The sequence below is a fragment of the Lontra canadensis genome, unplaced genomic scaffold (genome assembly GCF_010015895.1).
Source record: "Lontra canadensis isolate GAN:19392208 unplaced genomic scaffold, GSC_riverotter_1.0 scaffold12, whole genome shotgun sequence".
Lineage (NCBI taxonomy): Eukaryota > Metazoa > Chordata > Mammalia > Carnivora > Mustelidae > Lontra > Lontra canadensis.
Window position 1 is genome coordinate 9,518,823 of NW_022631006.1, and position 23,665 is coordinate 9,542,487.

The window sequence follows — 23,665 nt, forward strand, 5'->3', positions numbered from 1 at the left end:
TGGGTTGAGATATAAATTTTGAAGTCATCAGTGTATAATAATACAATTGAGACCATAAAAACAGATCAACTCTCCAGGAGGAGATGGTAAATAGGAGAACATTCTCTGGAATGTGCTTTCTGTACACATCATATGAACAAAAGTCTAGTAGGAAGAGTAAAAGCCTGGGCTCTGGAGTCACATAGGCCTGGTCTCTCCTACTCACCACTGTGTAGCCTCTAAGTATCTTATTTCTAAGCCTCAGTGTCTTCCTCTGCAGTGTGGCAAATAATACACAATGGGTTACTAGGAGAACTAAATGAAGTAATACATGTGGAAGGGTGTGGAACGTGTCTGATGGTAGATACTTAAAAATATTTTTATACCCCAGGTAAAAAGACCTGTAATCAACTTTGTCATTATTATTTATTATTTATACATACTTTTTAAAGAGAGAGTATGCACAAGAGAGTGAGAGTGAGTGGGGTAGGGGTAGGGGACAGAAGGAGAGAGAGAGAATCTTAAGCAGGATCCATGCCCAGTGCAGAACGTGGAGTCTGACACGGTGCTTGATCTCACGACCTTGAGATCATGACCTGAGCTGAAATCAAGAGTCAGGTGCTTAGCCAACTGAGCCACCCAGGGGCTGCTACACATGCTTTTTAATAAAATGTATCACATCTTTAATATTAAAGCAGAGGCACCTGGGTGGTTCAGTTGGTTAAGCGTCTGCCTTCAGCTCAGGTCATGTTTCCAGGGTCCTGGGATTGAGTCCTGTTTCAGGCTCCCTGCTCAGTGGGGAATCTATTTCTCCCTCTCCTTCCACCCCTCTCCTCGATTGTGGTCTCTTTCTCTCTAGCATACTATCTCTCTCTCTCCCAAATAAATAATCTTAAAAAAATAATAGTGTAAAATCAGTTTCCCCAGATTTTAACATTAATTTTTGACGTGAAAAAATCTTTTTAACAGTTGTGTCAAAAAGCTGAGAACTTTGGACATATTCTTAATTATAAGTTACTCCTTTAAGAATTTCTTAAGATAATTTTAAAAGCAAGAAAGCAGATTTTATTAAGCAAAAACAAGTTCCTACTCAGAAGACTTAGAACTTAATTTTGACATGGATTGTGAAGAGTACCAAGTGAGGACAGTTGCTGAAGTTTTCATTCTATGTGTGTATGACTGTCGTGGTTGATCTCGGTCTCTAATAAGATAATATGTGATCTATAAGATCATTTTGCTAGCTGAATAAAGTGTTAAAAACGGAACCTCTTTCTCACCTTTTCAGTCATTTCTTATTCTGCAGGAAAAGTAGCTCTGGCTCCGTGATTATTGTTTTACTTTCTATCCATGGACATGCAACATTACATGTTACCCATTTTTTAAAAAATTAACCAAAAGTAATTTTTGTGATAATGTCTTACACCCATGTGTAATTAATTAACCAGTCTTGCTGACTCAGTTGGAATACCATGTGCTGCTCCTGACCATCATCATCTCATGACCATCCTGTACCCTTGTGTTTTGCATTGTTGTTCCTTTTGCGTGGAAGACTCCCTACTATGGACTGCCATGAGTTGAATGAGGATGGAGAGCTGTGGCTGGTTTATGAAGGCTTAAAACAAGCCAACAGGTTATATTTGTCCCTTCAAAATGGAATGTTATTAACTTGTTTTTGTTACTAACAGTGGCCTTCTGACCTTAACTTCTATGTTTCTTCTGCTTTAATTGTCTTCCTGGGGGAATTTCAGTCAGCCCAACACCTTCTTAAAAACTTTCTCCACTAAGGGATGCAATTAGAGCTGAAATGGATGGATAGTGAATATAAGAGTTGCTGCCCATGAGTGTAGGGTTTTCCCTTCACATGCAGTAATTTCTGCATATCTCACTAGGAGTTGGAAAACAAAACAAAACAAAACCTTTCAAGGAGAGCCCAAACTACAATGGGAGAGATTAACACTGATTACTTAGTGGTTTCCTGTTTGGAATAATGACCAATCTCAAGGACATGAGCACGTGAGCCTGCATCCTTATGCACAGCACCACGCTGCCCAGCAGTAGTGTTGCACGCCCAATTTGGCATTCTCTGTGATTACTGTGAAACTCAGATGTGTGAAACCACAAATCAGGAGGGTCTCCTGCATTGCTGAAGTTCAAAATAATTACCCGAACTCAACACGTTAAATGTGTTTAGGGGAAAGCAAATAAAATTGGAACAGCAACAGCTTTCTAACACAGACACTCATCTGCTCTCAGGATATTTGTATCTTTCAGATCTCATTAAAATACCATGTTTTTAGTGATTAAATTTTAAAAAAACTGTTCAAGGGACTCCTCATTCTGCTTTGTTTGTTCTAATCACAAGCCATTGTCATTAACTCGGTGGTGTTTTCAGTTCACGTGCCCTTGGAATTTTATAATCGCTGAAATATTTTTAGTCTGCTGTTAACCATTTACTTGCCATGGCATCAGTAGCTTTTGCCCAGCAGTTGATAACAGAGGAGATAAGGATAAAAGAACGTCTTTCTTTTCTTCATGTTAGTTAATTTCTAACCATAACTTTGTTTTGTGTTTGGAAAGGGGGTGAATATAGAAGTGGGATGCACGGTGAAGGCAGGATGCTGTTTCTCCCTGGTATTCTCGCGGCCAGCGCTCTGGTTTGCTTACAGGCATGGCTGACTTGTGTGCTTGCTGAGAGAAGCCATAACCGCTTTGTTTGTCCTTTGAACATCTGTGTTTTAAACCGCATCATGTTAGGATTCTGTTATTGATATGGAAGCTTATGGGGGAGAGAGAAAATGACAAATTTAAAATACATGTACGTGAAATTTCAGAATGATCTGTCTGGATCTGGGTAAAACTGTATATATTTCAGAGTCCCACTCCAGCCTTTCTGTCCCCCAGAGATAAGAGTAGAAAGTAGAAATGGGACCCTGGTCATACCCTCTGCCTGAAATAAGTAACACTGAAATTCTTAAAGACATATTTAATCAGATCGGGACTTTGTAATCTTGCTTGTCCTCTACCGTGCAGAGTTATTCTGTGGCAAATGTACTGTCTTTGCCAACTTAAATGCTAATTTGTCATCATTCCTTATAAACTTTTCAAAAGAACCTAAACTTGACTGTCTCTTAGGGCCTTTGAGAATTGTTATATTTGTAGCATGGTCCACAATTCAGAAAGATAGAGGAGGGCGATTCACTTCTTTCCATTGCTGGCCCTTGTTTGAGCTTCTTGACTTAAACGAAGTCCGAAGTTGCACAAACACTAAAAATTCCCTGCTTTTCCCGCCTGTGAGAGTAAGCCTAACGCCTCACACCCAGCCAGCAGAGCCTTGCATGTCATCTCCCTTTCCTACCTGTGTGGCTTCTCCTCAGGCTCCTGGAATCCCAGCTGCAGTCCCAGAAGAGGAGCCACGAGAATGAGGCAGAAGCCCTTCGCGGGGAGATCCAGAGCCTGAAGGAGGAAAACAACCGGCAGCAGCAGCTGCTGGCCCAGAACCTGCAGCTGCCCCCGGAGGCCCGCATCGAGGCCAGCCTGCAGCACGAGATCACCAGGCTGACCAACGAGAACTTGGTAAGCAGAGGTGCCGGGGCCACACATCCCGCCGCCGGCGGTGCCTGGCCCTGCGGGACCGTCCCAGTTTCTTTTTTGGTCAAACACATCTGTTTGGGCTGGGAAAAACTCCCTGCCTGACACTTGATACCCTTCTTCTCCAGCAGAGACAGAGTAAGGAAGATGTGATTACGTGGGTAGAAACGAAAAAAGCACAGGTTGTGCACAGGTCATGTTTCTGACAGAAGGCTCTGGCACGTCTGGGAGGGCTCCAGAGATCTCCCTGCACTGTGTGCTGGGCTTTGTCATCCTCGAGAACTCAGGTGACCTGCTTCCTCCACGTTGGTGGCAGATTCTGTGCCATTGCAAGGAGGTTTGCTCTTTGATGGTCACAGTAGAGACCAGGGACAAGCTTTGTGGACCTTTGGTTTCCAGACAGCCACCAAGGCCCTTCCTGCTCTGTCTCCAGCAGGTGGGCAGGGGTTACAGTTATGGTCAGGGAAGGTAGATGGCAGAACCATGCAGGGCTTTTGCTTGACGTTAGCCAGATCTCCCAGGGCAGGGTGGAGAGACATTAGGATTTAAGTTTATACATTTTTTATTCTAACAGAAGTTCAGTGAATGAGATTTTTTTCCCCCTTGCCAGATTCTGAATGCTGGCCCAGAGTCCAAGTTATTTCTTCTTCCCTTTTTTCCTTTCTTTTACAGGAAGTATTTTCTAAAATATTTCTGTCACAAAATAACTTTTATTACAGATTTGTGAATCTACTTAAGTTTGATAGATACATTTATTACATTAAAAGTCATTGAAAAGTTATAATTCCACATTCCTATATAAATCTATATTGTAGTGTCAGCCTGGTTTTGAGAAAAGCTATTTAGAAGTGGTATTGAGTTGTTTTGTTTTGTTTTTTTAATTCAGGGTTTTAATGAACTTTAATAAAGCAGTTTGGATTTTCTTGGAAGATTTAACAGTCTGAGTTACTATAATTAACTCCATTAGTGATCATTTACTAGTGTCATCTCTTCAACCACCTTTTGTCTTAATTAGATGCAAAGCCCAAAAGTTTTCTTTTTCACTGTCTGTCCCTCTGAAGGCAGCTTGCTATGTGGGGCTCCATTGTGGAAATGGGAGAAGCACGTGAGGAGTGTTAGATTCTTTCCAAAGTGACTGAAATACCACTAATTTGTGGAGGGAAATGTTTTGAATCATGGAATATTTTTGAAACATCAATATATTACTCTCAAGTATATTGTTGCTTAAATTAAACTAACAGTGCTTTACTGCCTAAGAATTGATAAATATACTGAATTATAACAATTGATTAGTGTATAAATTCTGTGCTTATAAATGACTGTTCTAAAATACAAGGCGAAACTGTGAAATCGAGATGCTTCTGGATGGCAAATTCCCAATTGTTTCATTAAGTCAATTAATCATTTCTTTTGCAACCTTGTCTGCGGTATTAATTTTCTTGGCAGTTTTTCATAGCTAATACGACAGTAAATTAAGCTCTTAGATTCTGTGGGGTAGAGTGTCGTTCATGAGTTTCTCTGAGTTTTAGAAAACCCTCTGCAGGTCAGCTGCTTCCCATACCTCCCTGACTACTAATTCTGGAGAGTGGTTTCAAAGTTAAGTATAGGGAATAATCCAATTTTCAAAACCATTATATAGTTTCTCAGTCTTAATTGTGCATCTCTTTAGGAAACACTTGAGCAGAATAGTAAAGCCCAATGGACCGACGCTTAGTATTTTTGGAAACTCTACCCTGCATAACCCACATACCCACCTACTTCCTGACATAAACATGAAGATGGCCTTTCTTTTTTTTTTATTTTTTTTATTTTTAAAGATTTTATTTATTTATTTGACAGAGAGAGAGATCACAAGTAGGCAGAGAGGCAGGCAGAGAGAGGAGGAAGCAGACTCCCTGCTGAGCAGAGAGCCCGATGTGGGGCTCGATCCCAGGACTCTGAGATCATGACCTGAACCGAAGGCAGCGGCTTAATCCACTGAGCCACCCAGGCGCCCTGAAGATGGCCTTTCTGCCTCCACCTGTGAACATGCTCCACAGGCCTCCCCCATGCTGCCTTGAGGGAAGGAAGACACACAGCTTCTCACCAGCCTTGCCAACTTCAGGCAAGAGCGCCAACATTGCCCTGATTCTCACTTCCATTTTATTTGCCTTTCTCACCCTTGTCACTGCTGCTAGCTGCAGAAAAAAAGTACAGCAACTTGTGAGCAGATCCAAGGAGTGAAATAACCAGATTTCTTGGAGGAATATGGGCCGTTGCTCTGTTTAACTGGCTAACTGATGGTGCCTGAGCCACAGCCTCTGAGCACATGAAAATATATGTGTATGTGTGTATCCATATAGAATTCAAATCCTCTGCCCTCTGGCCGATGACAAATCAGCCTTTTGAGTACATCTACTGTCCTTATTTGTGTTGTAAAATATTTTTAAATTGATTTTGCTGAGAGGTAACATTCCCCTCAGAGACACAGAGAAAAAGAAATATCCGTTGTGCCTGTTTTTTCAGTATTTTGAGGAATTATATGCAGATGACCCTAAGAAGTATCAGTCCTATCGGATTTCACTTTACAAACGGATGATTGTATGTAAACTCAAGAGTGCATTTCTGTTGTCTCCCTCGCTACCTGTAGCCTCTCTTACTCAAGAGCACACTGCTGCCCGCCCCTCCTCAGGAATCTCTTCAAACACTTTCACGAGACCTGTTTCTCCCCACAGCAGTCTTGTAGCCAGTGGTGTCACCTCTGTCAGTGTCCTACGTCCACTGTCGCGTCGGGTTTGTTATTAACATGAGGCTTACAGTGTGATGGAAGCAAAATGGGATTTGAAAAACAAAGTCAAATCCCAGAAGCTCTACTGAACCCTCTGAAATGTTAGCAGCTCTTCCCTTTGGATCCGTGGTCCAGTATCTAAATCTGTGCTGTCTGGACTGGAAAGTGAATGAGTATTTGTGTTTGCAGATGCTCTCCTTCACCACAGCGCAGATAACAACCACATACAGGCAGCACTGACTGACTTCTCTCCTGAGCTTGGAGTCTGATGTTACCCACTCTCTTATTATTTATTGATCTCTTAACATTGCCTGTGATTTGAGAATTCTTGATTAAATAGCCAGTCATTACAGACTTTTTTTTTTAACCCTCTCCCCTTGAATGTACTGGGTTCTTTCTTTCTTTTTTTTGCATATATAGCATTTGGAATTGCCCTCCTTTTCCTCTATAAGCAAAATTATGTCACCTGCGAATTTTTATGGGTGTGTTATGCTACCTGCCACTTGGATGTAGGTCAGCAGATCACTCTTTATCCTTTCTCGGTGGATATTTTTTCAAGTTACCTTTTAATTCTCCAAGGCTCTTAAGTTATAGGACTCATGTCAGCCTCTCCAAAGGGTGGGTCTCCCACATGGGTGTCAGTCAAAACGCCCAACCTAAGTTCAGCCATCCTTAAAACTTCCCACAGAACTTTTTGAGCATCTGTCAAAATTTATTTTGCCTCCTCCCCCTTGAGAGAAAGCATTCCACTAAAGATCAGTACATTTTATGAGCATTTAATTGTTTTACCCACATAGGAGTCTACTGGAAAAGACTCCCCAATGAGCCCGCTATCCATCACGCTGTAAAAGATTTACTGTAGTGTGTATTTTAACATTTGGCTTTTATTGTAGCTGCGTTTCCGTGCCTGCCAATTTTAGCCAGGTGGTGGCTCCACCAGCGAGCATTTCTGGAGCTTTTATGTAAAACTAACAGCGTTGTGCTTGTGATTTTGTGTCTGCTTTCCCTCTGTGCATTTTAGAAGGCCCATTTTGATCTTTCTGTTTTATTTCTCATTTTAATCTTTAGGATCTGATGGAACAACTTGAAAAACAAGATAAGACTGTTCGGAAACTGAAAAAACAACTGAAAGTATTTGCCAAAAAAATTGGTGAACTAGAAGGTATTTCAACATGTTTTTGTAACAATTGCCAAATCTTGATTTTGTTGTTTATACCAGTGATCTGACAGGTTTGCATGCAAATATTATGATGATAACGGCAAACCTGACCTCTGTGGAGTGGAAATTTCCATTGTTAAGGAGGGAAAAATGTTCTTTGAGAAGAGAGAGAATTTACTCAACAAGATTCTAATGACTATCTTCTATGTGCTAGATGCTGTGCTTGGCAGTATAACACAGAGATTAAGCACATGGATTCTGGAACCAAGGTTCTTGGCTTCAACTCCCAGCTCTTCTATTAGTCATCTGATATTGGTCAAGTTACTGAACCTCTCTAGGCTTCCATTTTCCCACTTGTTAAATGGGAATGATCAATGTTAAATGGCATTTACCTGACAGTTTGTAAGGAGGAAATGAATGAATGTGTGTAATGTGTTTAGTGTATTTCCTGACACATAGTAAATACTATATACAACTTAACTATTATTATAATTAAAGTTAGTATTAAGGATACTATCATGAGCAAGACAAAGTCTGTGTCCTCAAAGAATCTAATGGAGAAAAAAGAGAAACAAGAAAAAATGAATTGCGATTATAAAGAAATAAGATTTTTTTAACATTTCATGATTTATATATGATGATGGGAAAACACCTTGAAAAAAATGATCAAATATCAATTGTTATTGTATACAAATGAATATTATCTTTTAGATTAGTGTGTTCTTTCTCTAAATACCTAGATGCTAGGGGTATAGCAGTGAATGGAGATAAAGCCAGCTTTTAAGTTAGTCCAACAATATTATTTGTTCAAGAGACTTAGAAACCCTCTTTGGAATTGCCTTCAACCTGTGCAGTTTTGATCAAAAGGGACACTGTGCAGTCCGACTACCCCCCTGTTCTCTCAATGTTACTCAGAGTAGTCTGGAATGTTCAGAAGGGTCTCCCATGTTAACTCTGTGTGGTTTTCATTCTTCCAACATGCCAGGTCTCTCATAACTCTCCTTGCTGTTTGGTCTTCCTGCTTCTCTTGGTGAAGTCCTGCTCATCCTTTGGGACCAAAGCCATATGTCACATTCTCAAAAGCAGCCTCTCCCGATCACCCAGGCAGGCTTGATGGCTCTGGCCTCTGTGTACCGCAATGGCTCACTTTTTTTGTGGTTTTCACTGTCACACTTTCAGTAATTTTTCTGTTTGAATCACTGGCTTTCTCTATGGACATGAGCTTCCTGAGCATAGGGGACCACCTTTTATTTCCCCTTATTTTTATAGCACCTATGAGCACCTAGTATAGTGTCTGATCTATCATAATCATTCCTTAAATGTTTGTTGAATGAATAAGTAAGTTCCAAAAATATTTAGAATGGCAACATAGATGTTTACTTTGAAGAGGATAATACCCTTTTGGACGTACAAATGCTGAAATATTTGTGTAGAAGTCAGACAGGTTATTTTGCAGTCATAATTTATTTATAAACCTTTAATATTATATGACTCATACATTAAAATTTTGAACCTCCAAATCACGCACACATGGACTATAATGTCTATCAATAAAACTTTAAAAAAAATTTTATTTGGAAAACATTTCTGCTCTTAACCCTGCTTTAATTATGTCATGAGAGTATAATTAGACAACAGAGTGCCTGAACGAACTGATTTTAAGGATATTAATTAGTAGATTATTTTTTTTAAATTCTAATGATTTTTTCTAATATATTAGTAAAAATTGGCTAATAGCAAAGCCACTTATTATTTTAAGTTTTTATTCAGCTTTCTTCAATATATTTTAATTGAGATAGGTTACAATATTTCAAAATGTCAGCAATTTTAAGCCATTATCAATCAGAAATCTATCTCATTAGTTAAACTACCCTGCCGGCTGTATTCTCAAACCTATAAGTAGCATTTGAGAAGGCCCTTCATAGGTTAAACAAAAAGACACCATATTCTTAAGAAAAGTTATATTTCAAGTTAAATTATATGTATCTAAAGAATAAAATGAAATAGATGTATATGACTTGGGCTCATGCTGAGTCCTCCTCCTCCAAGTTAGAGACTAAAGGTAACAAGCTCGGGGCGCCTGGGTGGCATAGTCTGTTTGGCGTCTGCCTTTGTTGGGTCATGATCCCAAAGTCCAGGGATGGAGCCCAGCACCAGGATCCTTGCTCAGTGGGGAGCCTGCTTGTGCTCTCTCTGCCAAATAAATAAAATATTTAAATAAAATGAGATAAATAAAATAAAAACAAGCTCTTCTAATATTTTCTCTTACTATTTCTATATCCTCCATTATACAGAAAAAACAAGGAACTTTCCACAACAAAAGCACCTTTTAAGAACTAAAAGTTTTCTTATATCTTTCTCTAAATATAACATACTTTACATTCTTCTGGTTTAAAATAGCAGGATTCTTGCCTCCTCCTATGGGCTACCCTTACTTAAGGAGACTTTTTAAAAAAAGAAACCAATGAAGCCTGTTTTTAAGACGCCAACATACATCATTTTTAGCAGAAGTTATAAAGTGAAATGGAGAGTATTTCAAAATTTGATCTGCTTTGTGCTATATTTTAACCCAGGAGTGGGTGTTGCATCTCAATTTTTCAAAGAGTCAGGGAATTTAGACCTAAAAGAATTCTAGAAATCAGTTAATTATTTCGTGGGAGTAAAAAACAGAGGCCCAGAAAACATCAGTGACTGCCAAAGTCTCAGTTCTTAAGTAGCCAAGCTGGAACTAGAGCCCATGCCTTCAAGGATCACCGACTTCTCTCTTTTGTGTCATAGTTTCCAACATAACCTCTTGACTTACAGGAATTTAGTCTACTGTCTCTATTAAACCTGGAATCAAGAACTTTCTGGTTCCAAAGTGAGGAAAAATAAATTTTAAAAAGTTGTCCAATTTCCCTTCCTTTTCCAGGACAAAAAAAATTCAGGAATATTTTCCCCTCAAGTATAAAGAATCCAGAAAATGAAAATAGGGATTGCTTCAGGTCTTTCTACAAGAAAGCATGTATTAGATGTAACATTGGACCAAATGATCCCCAAGGTCTTACTAGTCTTTGAAAACTGGAATGTGGTCCTGGGTTCTTTTAGGCCTTATATTTTCCTGATGCTGCATACATGAAGGTTGACATTTTATTTTAATTAGTAGATGGCTTGCTACATAAATCAAGGTCGTGTTGAGCTGACATCCATATTTTGTTTATGAATTTTTGTAAAGACTCACATCTCTAAGGAGAATCAAAGGCAAGAGAAAATTTTAATGAAAGTAGGGCAATTTTTGTCTCTGACTTTTTTTACAGAACCAAAAATATCTAGATTAGAGATTTTGCAAAAAGAAAGTGAAGCTTTCTTTTATTTACTTATTTATCTATTTATTTTAAAGATTTTATTTATTTATTTGACAGAGAGAGGGAGATCACAAGTAGACAGAGGCAGGCAGAGAGAGAGAGAGGGAAGCAGGCTCCCCGCTGAGCAGAGAGCCCGATGTGGGGCTCAATCCCAGGACCCTGAGATCATGACCTGAGCTGAAGGCAGAGGCTTAATCCACTGAGCCACCCAGGTGCCCCTGAAGCTTTCTTTTAATAAGGGAAATCTCCTAGTAAAAATATTTACCATATTTCATAAATTCTGAGGTGCTCAAATTTTTACATTTTAACATCTTAAATTAGGTTGCGTCTTTCAAAGACTGTTGACGAGGTGCAGTTTAACTGGCAATGTTTTTCCTTCTTTAGTGTTCTGCAAAATAATGGTATCTCTCACTATCAGTGGATGAAATCAGTAGGCTTAAAACATTCTCTTGGGGTTAGATAGAGCCCAAATACATACCTTTATTGTTAAACGTAATATATTGAATCTGTTTCCCCTCACAGAATCGTTTCTGTGGCTCAGAACGACTAGTACCACAGAGGGCAGGGACTTTACTCTCTTGTACTTGACAAGTGACAGATGCCACCATGGGCTGATTCTGAGACCCCCATGCTGTTATGTATAAACTGACTCCAGAAGTAATCAGTATAACACTAAATGGCTTGAATCTCCTGTCTCCTGTATAGAGACGTACATTTTACCATGCACACGAAGCACTAGATGCCACAGCCCTGACTTGTCCAGTCACAATATGGTCACTCTTTAGATAATACTGTTGACGGACGGTGGTGATTTTCCGCGCTGATAATCCTGGTGTGTGATGCTGCAGCCTGAGGTGGACGAGGGTGTCACTAGGCTGTCTCTCGGCCACATAAGCAAGAACACTGGCAGGTATTGGTGTTCTCCGTGATAACCTTGTCCTGTGGAACCGGCTTCCCACAACTAACACAGGAAATCGCCCAGAGTGAAGGGAAGTACTACTGATACCTTGGAGAATCAGCAAGGAGTTAAACATTCTAATGCTTCTGATCTGCATTGTGTATGTTTGACAACAGGTTCAACTCAGTCTATCCCTAAGTAGATTTCTTAACTGCCCCTCCCTGTGGATGAAAGAATAAAAAACCCTGCTTATTAGCATATATTTCCACAAACACCAAAATAACTCTGTGTTCCTTTCCCTCCCCTTGCATTTCCCATTTACTTCTCAATTTTGCCATGAAATTTGAGACCTTTTTCTTTTACTCCTTAGCGTAACTCTTCTCTAGCACTTACCATTAACAATAGTGACCATTTTTATCATCTGAAAGGGCCATTAACCAGTGGTTGTACTTTAATGGTTACAACTTCGTGGTAAGAAGTCTAGCATTTGACTAAAAACAAACAAGCAAAAAACAGAATAATATTTAGGGAATCATATTAAATAGAAGTGTTTTATCTGCTCGAGATTTCTTTGGGAATAAAGGGTAGCAGAGGAAAGCTAGGTTTTTGCCTCACGAGGCCTGTGTGAAAAATGAAGCAGTTCACATCAATTAGTGCAAAGAAATACCATTCTGCCAGCTCTCTTGATGTGGTTTGAACTGATTGCAATGATGCATTTGAAGTAAATATTCTTTTTCTTTAATGACTGGGTTCATAGAGCTAAATGTGAGAATCTTTGATGCTCTTGCTGCCTCTTTGTAGAATACTGGGTTTTTTCCCCTTCTTTGACTTAAAGTCTTAATATCTTTAACCATTATGATGGTACTGATGAGTTAACCAAAAAGTTAAACCGCTTTCTTTAGGACATTTAATCTTACTACAAAGTAAACTTTATTACCAAAAAAAAAAAAAGTTTTTGAATCAAGTAAGGTTCTTTGATGTTGATAATAACCAAGTACTAGTGGCTGTTGGAGTGACATTACCATATAATTTTGCCATCTACCCACCTAATTTTAGCAGAAAAGAGTATTTAAAGAGGAAATAATTAAGTGGCAAATATGGCAAGTTTCTGTTGTTAAAGAATTCATTTAAAATTACTGGAATGTAGAATCCTTGTATCTTTTCTGCCTGGAAAACATTTTCTTCTTTTTGTTTCTCATTAAGTGGGCCAGATGGAGAACATATCACCAGGACAGATCATTGATGAACCCATCCGTCCAGTCAACATTCCCAGGAAAGAAAAGGATTTCCAAGGAATGCTGGAATACAAGAAGGAGGATGAGCAAAAGCTTGTTAAGAACCTGATTTTGGGCAAGTATTTTCTGCATGGGATAGAATGTCTTTTTGGTACATGTGTCATTAATGGAAAAAACTAGTCACTGATTTTTAAAATATTCAACACTGGTTAATTGCATCATCATTGTAGACTGTGCATTATCCTGTTGGAGTAATATCCTGACCGTGTCATGCATTATCAGTCAAACTTCGGGGAGACTTGCCTAGGATCTACCTATAAGGTCCTTTGAGTCCAGGCCTTCTTAGCTCTGGCTACCGATTAGAATATCTGGAGAAGCTTTTGAGAATTATTCATGTATCATCCCTATCATAGACTCGTCACCTCAGAATCTCTAGAGGGAAGAGCCTGGCCACGTCAAAAAGAAAATAATTATATATATATATATATACACACACACACACAAGGCAACACAAGCAGGGGGAGTGAGAGAGGGAGAAGCAGGCTTCACCTTGAGCAGGGAACCCAATGCAAGGCTCAATCCCAGGACCCTGAGATCATGACCTAAGCTGAAGGCAAACACTTAACAACTGAGCCACCCAGGTGCCCCCAAATATATTTTTTTTATCTTGGAACACTGCATCAAAAACTAATGGTGTATTTTATGGTGACTAACATAACACAATTAAAAAAAGAAAAGTCTTTCAGAGGATTCTGAAGTGTAGCCACAGTTGAACGCCACAGTTCTGGGCCATTTAACTTCCTGAGTTTCATTTTTTCCCTTGCTTCCTTTCACAACTAACTATATTAAGTACAGCATTTTGGTAATAGGAAAGAAACAAAATAATTAAGGGAAAGATTCCAGCCATGGAAGGAGAAGACTGGGCTAATGAAATGGACATAGAAAAAACATTTTAGAGCAGTTTTGGGTTAAGATGGGGTATAAGCTTGTTGATTCTGCCAGAAGACTCTTTGAGGGAAGGTGGGAGTTAGGAGTGCACACAGCCTGAAAGCTGTGAACTAAAAAAGGGGAAAACCTCTCTGTTCAGCCTTTGCATAGCATTCCTCCTGGCAGGTGTGGGCTGACAGCAATGTGATTGGCAGTTATGCCTGATTTAATGTTCCCGGGGTTCATGGCATTAATCCCAGTATTATATATGGGTGCAAAGGCACTGAAGTTTTAACATGATCTTCATTTAGTAAAAATGTTAAGAAGCCAGTGGTTTTTAAGCATAGAGTTAACAAAGATTCATTAATTCAATAAACATTTAGTGAGCTTCTACCAAATGCTAAGCATTTTCTCGGTACTGGGTAATGAATAAAGTAATTCATAATCCCTATTCTCAAAGGTCTTACATTGGGGACTTGGGGAGAATAGAGAAAAAATATATATATTATGGGGTCAAAGGATAAAGAGTAAAGGCAAGTATACTAGTTTAAATGAAGTTGTCAGGAAAGTTCTCTTCCATAAGGTAATCTTTGGACAGAGATCAAAGGAAGTAAGGAAACGAGTCATACTGATATCTGAGGAAAGAACATTTCAGACAGAAAACAGTAACTACATAGGCCCTGGGGTGGGAGCGTGCCTGACATGTTCAGCCAACAGCAAGGAGACTCATGTTGAGTTCAATTAGATCAATGTCTTCTTGCAATTAGGATGAGAGGAAGAAATGTTACTAGAGCACAGTGAGCTGGGAAAGGGGAACAGGGCCAGACCACACAGATCATAGTGAAGATTTTTTATTTTATAAATGACTGAGAAGAAAAGCTACTTGGAAGATTTTCAGAATAAGAGTGGCATTTGTGTATAGAGTTACTCTGATCATTGTGTGAAAAAGGTACTACTGGAGAACGGGATGAATTAGGGAGGCAAGTCTGGAAGCCATCACCACAGCCCAAGAGAAGATGATGGTGGCCTATTGTAAGGTAGCTAGTAGAGTAAGTAAGTTTCTGGATGTGTTTTATAGGTAGAGCCAACAGGATTTATTGTTGGATTAGATGTGAGGTGTGAGAAAACAAAGGATTCAAAATATTGACAAAGCATATAACCTGAGAAACCAGAAGTCTGGAACAGCCTATTTCCTGAGAGGGGCACAACTCCCAGAAGGGCAGGTTCCACAGGGAATCACTGGTTTCATTTGGGATGGACTCCGTTTGACGTGCGTAAGCAGAGGTGTCAAGAAGGCAGTTGATACACAGAACTGGAGTTCAAGGGAGAAACCAGGGCGAGAGATAAAATTTGGAAGTTCTAAGATTCGCATGTCCCCACCCTTAACAATTTCTCTACTTGATGAACTATTAAAATATACTTTTTTAATATGATCTCTTAACCCTGAATGATTGAATTCTTTCACGAGAACTGTGGTTTTATATCTCAAAAAGCATTCCTCACAAAGACTTTCAATGTTATATAAGATTATTTTTCATCATTTCCTTTCAGAACTGAAGCCACGTGGTGTGGCAGTCAACTTGATTCCAGGGTTACCAGCATATATCCTGTTCATGTGTGTCCGACATGCTGACTATCTGAATGATGATCAGAAAGTAAGGTCGTTGCTAACATCAACAATTAACAGCATCAAAAAAGTATTAAAGGTCAGTTCATGTTCAACAAAATTCTCCTAGTAAACATTAATGATGACAGAATCTGCACCAAGGTCTTTTCCTTCCTTCAATTAGGGATAAATTGCCCGATATGAACACTTCCCAGTCTTCACTGGTAACTTCCACTGTAGGAAACAGTCTTTCTTTGCAACATGTCTATATGCCTTCTTGTACAATGGAGCAATTTGAGTAATCAAATTTGAGTAATCAAAATTAATTTGATGTAATTGCATTAAGTTGCACAGTAAATTAAGTGTCTTTGTAAACAGAAATAGTCTGTTTTGAGATCTTACAAGTTAATTAAAAATATTTAGTGTCCTTAAAAATAGGGAGTATGATACTCTAGTTAAAAAGGTATTAAAGAAGTTCAATACGACATGGGTCATTCATAAAGAAGATGTCTGATAAAACATTAAAATTTTTCTTCCAACTTTTCTTCCTGTTATTCTCCAACTCACCCTATAATTTCCTTCTTCCCTGAAATGCCTGGTTCCACGTGAGAAGCAACACACAGATACTAAGCAGAGAGGAAAGACTTGGGAAAGGCAGCGGAATTATGTAATAGAGCAGAAAGCCCTGCCTAACTCAGTAATCACTGAGTCACCTTGCATAATCCTCCTCTTGCCTCTCTAGAAAAACAGTGAACATGATACTTAACTTTAACTCACATGTTTCTATGAGGAGCTAAGAGACTGTGCTCCAAGTACTTTGCTTTCTGATTATCTAACTGAAGTTGGATGAGAACCTTCAGAATGGAGATAAGTGGCTGGTTAACATAGCCATTGGATGCTCTCACATCTAAGGTGTCTTTCATGCACTGTTTTGTTTTAATTGTGGTAAAATATACGAGCCATAAAATTTACCACTTAGCCATTTTTCAGTGCACTGTTCTGTGGCATTAAGTGTGTTCACGTCGTTGTGCAGCTGCTATCACTGCCCACCTCCAGAACTTTTCCTTCTTCCCCACCTGAAGCTCTGTCCTCATGAAACACAAGCCTCCCTACAGCCCCTGGGAGCCAGCCTTTGATAAATACGGGTTCCCTTTCCCTCCTGGGCAGGTTTGAATGGAGTTAGCTTGTTACTGAATCATGGAGCTTCTGAAGATTTAACATTTAAAAATTGATGAATGTCTTCTGATATAACTCACTTCATTTTTGGTGTATCGTTGCTATAGTGCATTTAGCCTGCAAGTTTTACTAATTTCTAAGTCAGCTCCTACAAACACAGCAAAACTGAATCATATTTTTGCCCTCTGATCCTAATTGCATAAAGCCATTTATCTAGTTTGACTATTTATTATACCAAATTGTTTAAAAATTTAAAAAGAGTGGGTACTCACATATAGCACCCTTTTGATGCCATTCAAAAATTGATGTGAGTTTGTCTCGCGTCCCAGCTTTGAACTGAAGTGTATTTGCCTCGAGTCCCTGTTCTGATTTAGCAGCTGGTTGTTAGACCCAGTCCTGATGTAGAGACTTTCAACTTCCCCTCTCTTCTATTATGCACAGGGCTCCCTCTACCCCATTTCTCAGTCTCTGCTCAGGAGTTGTACCTTATTGTTGACCAAATTTGTAACCTAGTCTGGGTTTCAGCACTTCATAGTCTGGGACATCCCTTTGTGCTTTCAGACCTTTCTGATACCCTGAGTAATCCTGAGGGAAGTGAGTTGGGGTAAGCTGTGGTATGATGAATTTTTTAACTCCATGTAACTGCTGAAAGGGACTGCTAAACTAACATCACCTAAGTGGGCATCCTTTTCTAATGGCAAGAAAATAGATGCCAAGCAAAATAACAACCAAACAACAAACACAGGGTTGAAATTTTCTAGCAATGATGTAAGATTTACAATTGCAATGTGATTTATTTTTGTAATTATCATGTAACTGAAAAAAGTGGGCCTTCTGGTGTCTGTTCAGTTACTTTCAGGTTGCTATTTCCATAAGGAAAAGTGAATTTAGCCTTTTTCTCTCTTTCAGAAAAGAGGTGATGATTTCGAAACTGTCTCCTTCTGGCTCTCTAACACATGCCGATTTTTGCACTGTTTGAAGCAGTACAGTGGAGAAGAGGTGAGGAAACCTTAATTACAAAACCTGCATGATGTACTTTCATCTACCCTCTTTAAGGAAAAACTTAAAAGCATGAACATTCAACCATTTGTTAATTTAAATATTTTATTTATTTGAGAGAAAGAGAGCAAGTGAGAGAGAGAAAGCATGAGCAGGGGAAGGGGCAGAGAGAGAGGGAGAAGCAGTCTTGTCTTCCTGCTGACCAGAGAGCCCGACATAAGACTCCATCCTAGGACCTTGAGATCATGACCCAAGTTGAAGGCAAATGCTTAACCTACTGAGCCAGACAGGTGCCCCCCAGTTGTTAATTTAGAAACCTGAATTCAGAGGTAGGTTGGAAGCTCATAGTTTTGTTTGATGTTCATTGTTTATGAAACAGTGAATTGGAGAGCAACATAGTTTCTTCCTCTGTGAGTTTGTATTATGAAAAAGCATAGCAGAAATAAAATGAGCATTAGTTAATGAATTGTTATGAGCAGTGAAACCTCTTGTCAGTATGTGGAAAGTGGACTTTTCAAGGACTGATATGAGAAATAGTAAACAATTTAAAGAAATTCATCAATTTTGGCTTTCCATAATACATAAAAGTTGATCAAACTGAGGCATATTTCTTTAGATTGGTCCAAAAACATACTCTGTTTTTATTTGCAGTGATATGTTCATCAGGTGTTTGATAGACTTAAAAACTATGTGATATATTAATAATTATTCTTTATTAAGGTCTACTGAGTATATATCAGACAGCACTTCTGTGCACTCTGTTACTTAATTCTTACAGCATCTCTGTGAGGTAGGAATTACAACCCAGTTTTACAGATGAGAAAACTGAAGTTTGGTGATATTCATCAACTTGCCCAGATCCTCTGAGTCAGAAGGAGCAGAACTGGGGTTCTGGGGCTGCCAGCCTCTGCAGCCTGTGCCCCTACCCACTGCTGTCCATGCCTTCCATTTTTTGCCTGGAGTGCAGGCGGAAAAGCTGACCAGTAGTATTTTCTGGGCACCCAGAGGCTAGGGCAGAGGGTTGTCCTGGAAAATGATGGAAAACATAAATACGAGTAAGATGCAGCCCCTGGGAAGGTGGGACAGATAGACTAGAATTCCTCTGAGGGGCCATCAGCTGTCCTGTCAGTCCCCACTTCTAGACTGTGTTGTCTGGTAGTCTGTGGGGAGGCTCGACTTCAGGTGGAGTCCATCAAGCAGGCAATGTCTGACACAATACCTGCCTGTACAGTTGGTTTTCCGTTTTAACTAATACCACCAAAAAATTCCATTCTATGCTTGGACTGGAAATCATATATGGTTACCATGAAATATAATAAAGGGAAATTTTTTATTTATTCACCAATCTCGGTAGAAATTGGTCTGTTTTAAAAAGATTATGTATGCCCTTCAGGTGCAGTATTTACAAATAAGACTCTGTTTAACAGAACTGAAGTTAAGAGGTTAGTACTTTAGATAATTCAGTGTTTGGCAGTAAATGTGTTGCATCATAAGTAAAAACACTCATTAATTTTTTTCTAATTAAGTTCCCCCATTTTGTTTCACTGACATGGTTCTTGGAAAGGGTTAACTTCTAGCTTGCCAAGTGTAGATATTACTCAAAAGCTAATAAGTGGAGGGAGGATACGATGGAAACAAACACACAGAGCATTTGAGAATGACTATGTGGCCTTCAAGAGTTGAACAGGTGGAAACTCTTCAGAGAGGACAACAGGGGAATCCGATCAAACTGAGGTGTTAGAAGAGGCATTTTCTTTCATTGGTGTCAGTAACTTTGCTTTCTGATTCTAGGGCTTTATGAAACACAACACATCTCGCCAGAATGAACACTGCCTCACCAATTTTGACCTGGCTGAGTACCGGCAGGTGCTAAGTGACTTGGCTATTCAGATCTACCAACAACTCGTGCGGGTGTTGGAGAATATCCTTCAGCCCATGATCGGTAAGGCGAGGGCAGGGTTGATGTCGAGGTCTGTCTGGCCCAGCGGCCACACTTGTTTGGAGGCCTGTCTTCACACAAAGAGCATAAAGCAGTAAGACTCAATCCTGAACTTAGCTGAGTCATGCCGGAACCTCAGCCGTGACTAACTGGGATATGTCAAAATCACTGCTTCCACGTGACTGAGGCGGCATGATCTGGTGAATCTCCCCACTGGGTGGTGCCTGTCCCTTGGGACTGGGCTCTGCTCTAGACCCAGTGATATACACATACCTTGTCCACTTTTCAAAAGCACTTTAAACTTTGGCCTAAGAAACTGCTACCCAGGGCCTCCTCGGGGTCCACTTAAAACAGAGGAGGCGGGGGAGAGTTTACACTTTGGCTGTTATGCTCCAGTCAAAGGGCTCGGGCAATAAGAATAGGTCTCAGATGCTCAATGGTGAGTTACACATCTCAAGGCCCCTGTGGAATTGTCAAAGGCAGTTTTGTTTAAAGTAGTGGTCTTTCACTGATAAGTGACTAGGGTGTGCACAGTGGTGTTTCTGTATATGTGTACTTAACTAGGTGTGTGAGTCCATGTACCTCTCTTTATATGCATGTACTCAGTCTGGGTGTACTACATACATATTCCCTTAGAATGTGTGGCATATATGAAGTAGGAATTAGGAGGCATATATAAATTGCAGGCTGTTAATTTAATTTAATTTTATTTATTTTTTTAGATTTTATTTATTTATTTGAGAGAGAGAGACCACAAGTAGGCAGAGAGGCAGGCAGAGAGAGAGAGAGGGAAGCAGGCTCCCTGCCAAGCAGAGAGCCCGATGCGGGACTCGATCCTAGGACCCTGAGATCATGACCTGAGCCGAAGGTAGCAGCTTAACCCACTGAGCCACCCACGCGCCCCTGCAGGCTGTTAATTTTGAATGAACTGAATTAAATTTGTTTTAAGTTATCAAACTCTTATCTTTGGGCAAATTATCAGTAGCTTCTTTTTTTTTTTTTTTTTTTTTTAATATTTCACTTATTTGATAGTGAGAGGGAGACAGAGTGAGAGAACACAAGCAGAGGGGAGATGCAGAGGGAGAGGGAGAAACAAGTTCCCCAGTGAGCATGGAGCCCCATGCGGGACTCGATCCCAGGACCCTGGGATCATGACCTGAGCCGAAGGCAGACGCTTAACTGACCAAGCCACCCAGGCACCCCTATCAGCAGCTTTTTAAGACTACTCCCAGCTACGCTTTCTTTTCCCACACGTGTTTTCCACATTTCTACAACCTCGTCATTGCCCTTAGTATTCTGTCTCCCATCGCACACCCACAGTTAACCAAGCAGAAACATGAAAGGCTGAGGAAGCCATGAGAGATGGCAGTGAGTTCCTTAGGAGGTGACATCTGGGGTGAGTTCTTCAGTTGTCCCCTGACAACTGTGTATTCAAAGCAATAAGAGGCGACACAGATGCACGGAAGGTCAATTTCAGCCAGTGTTTCTTCTACTTTTGCCTATATTTTTTTGGCTAAACAGGAAGCTTACCTCTGAGATGTCCCACTTTAAGCCACCACGCCCATCTCCCAGGGCTCTGATAGCAACCACAGAGTTTTGTGTCAGTGTGAGGTTCTGTGGAAACTGTGGTTAGCTCTGTGAGCTATAAAATGAATAAGACATATAAAGATGAACCAGGAGTGGCCCTGCTCTCAAGGGGCTACCAGGCCAGGTGTGATCCTCCCACAACCATCCTAGAGGAAGCATAAGCCAAACACTGTGAGGCCGCAGTGGAGGGAGCAGCAATGACCCAGATTTGAGAAGACCAAGTCGGGGGAGGCTGACACTAACCCGAGTCTTCCCTGCTACTGCGGGAAGCTCCAGACAGGGAAGGGCCCAGGTTTCCAGCCCCACACAACCATGCCCTCCCAAAGCTTCTCCATGACCACTGCCCAGGCTCCTGCTGCTCTTGCTACTTGGTTTGCCTGTGGGGCTCAGACATCCTTGGGGAATCTCTTCTCCTCTCTCTAATCTCTGTGCCTTTCTCAAAAACCCTTCCAAGGTATCACAGACTTGGAGCACCTGGATGGCTCAATTGGTTAAACGTCTGCCTTCAGCTCAGGTTATGATCCCAGGGGCCTCGGATCAAGTCCCACATCAGGCTCCTTGCTAAGTGGGGAGCCTGCCTCTCCCTCTGCCATTCCCCTGGCTTGTGTTATCTGGCTCTCTTTCTCTCTGTCAAATAAATGAATAAATTTTTTAAAAAGATTGTATATGTTTATTTGACAGAGAGAGACACAGCGAGAGAAGGAACACAAGAAGGGTGTGGTGGGAGAGGGAGAAGCGGGCTTCCCGCTGAGCAGGGAGCCCAATGTGGGGCTTGATCCCAGGACCCTGAGATTATGACCAGAGCTGAAGGCAGTTGCCTAAAATCTGAGCCACCCAGTTGCCCCAAATAAATAAAATCTTAAAAAAAAAAAAAATCACAAGATTTTGCTAGTACAAGCTGGGCTGCTTTGTATTTTAGAAAATGTGCCATTAAGATTTCTTAATTTCATGGGTAAATTTTTGCATTTAAGAATTATTCTTTCATTAAAGTTTAAAATCTGGAAGCTCTTTTTTTGAAAGTTCTTTTCCCCTCTCTTGATACTCAGAGCATTTTCCTAAATTGAATGTGTGAGAGTGCATGTGTGCTTGTATGAGCCGGTGTGTGTGCACACGGACCAGGCGTCCTCTAACACTTGAACTCCTCCTGCAGTCTCTGGCATGCTGGAGCATGAAACCATTCAGGGCGTGTCTGGGGTGAAGCCCACAGGGCTTAGAAAGCGAACCTCCAGCATCGCGGACGAGGGCACCTACACACTGGACTCCATCCTCCGGCAGCTCAACTCCTTCCACTCGGTCCTGTGTCAGCACGGCATGGACCCTGAACTGATCAAGCAGGTGGTCAAGCAAATGTTCTACATCGTGGGGGCCGTCACCCTGAACAACCTCCTGCTGCGCAAGGACATGTGCTCCTGGAGTAAAGGCATGCAGATCAGGTGAGCGGGGGCCGGCCCCTGCCCTGTGTCCAGACAGGGTGTCGGGGTCTGCTGCCACCAGCCACGCAGCCAGGGACGACACACAAGGAGCTGTTTTCTCTGGCCTGTCTGGACTGCTCCACTTTCGTGAGTGACTGCTTCAGACTGTGCCTTTCAGCAGGTCCTCCCCTCCACTACTGGGGAACCCTGCTCCCCCAGGACACTGACTTGTTAGAGGAATGGAGAGATGATAAAAAATACTTTGAGTTGAGATAGCTGCTTCCTCATCTTTTGCATGTGTTTTAATTGTACATAACAAAATATCAAATTTTTTTAAGGAAGATTTCTAATGTTTGATTTCTCTTAGAAATTTTTTTTGACAAAATACCTTTCTGTACCATGGCAGCAAGAGCATGTCTAATAGATCTCTAACTGGAAATGTGCCCCTCTGTCTTTTAAGAAAGTGTGATCTTAGCTTTATGACCAGCTACCCCTCAGGATAAGCCATTATCATAATAGAATTGATTTCTTTGCAAATAATTTTTTTGAAGATTTTATTTATTTATTTGAGAGCTAGTGAGAGATAGAGTATGAGTAGGGGAGCAGCAGAGGGAGAAGCAGGCTCCCTGCTGCGCAGGGTGCCCAACTCGGGGCTTGATCCCAGAATCCTGGGATCATGACCTGAGCCAAAGACAAATGCTTAACTGACTGAGCCAATCAGGTGCCCCAGCAAATCATTTGTTTTAAAACAGAATAGTCACCAAGAGAGGAAAATAGGATCTCTCCTACATAAGTCTTTAGTTAATCTCAGGAAACCTTGGCATTCTTTTCAAATTTTCCATTCTGACATATATCCATTGGAGTTAACGTTAAGAAGATAATGCCTTCATTCAGGTTGTAGAATTTACTTGTCTTTAAGCTTTGTTTATGTATTTCTCCATTCATGTGAGGCACTGTTGTAATATCATACTGCCTCCTATTTGCCTGACTGCAAAGTTCTGATCGTGTGTCCATGTAGCATTTTAGCATGAGAACCACTGTCACCTGGT

The 23,665-nt window shown here is 40.6% G+C and overlaps 1 protein-coding gene across 7 annotated transcripts in view; it reads left to right on the forward strand.

The window, feature by feature from the left end:
- The window catches only part of MYO5A (myosin VA), a 185,942-nt gene that overhangs the window by 158,777 nt on the left and 3,500 nt on the right, over positions 1-23,665 (forward strand). For 2 of the 7 annotated variants that reach the window (XM_032856449.1, XM_032856450.1), the window contains 9 exons: positions 1,529-1,609; positions 3,354-3,552; positions 6,073-6,147; positions 7,403-7,496; positions 12,939-13,085; positions 15,449-15,603; positions 17,589-17,678; positions 19,470-19,620; positions 22,355-22,637. In XM_032856449.1, the coding sequence (XP_032712340.1) occupies positions 1,529-1,609; positions 3,354-3,552; positions 6,073-6,147; positions 7,403-7,496; positions 12,939-13,085; positions 15,449-15,603; positions 17,589-17,678; positions 19,470-19,620; positions 22,355-22,637 (1,275 nt within the window). The remainder of the gene's footprint in view (positions 1-1,528; positions 1,610-3,353; positions 3,553-6,072; positions 6,148-7,402; positions 7,497-12,938; positions 13,086-15,448; positions 15,604-17,588; positions 17,679-19,469; positions 19,621-22,354; positions 22,638-23,665) is intronic. The other 5 variants (XM_032856451.1, XM_032856453.1, XM_032856454.1 and 2 more) reach the window with 3 other exon arrangements.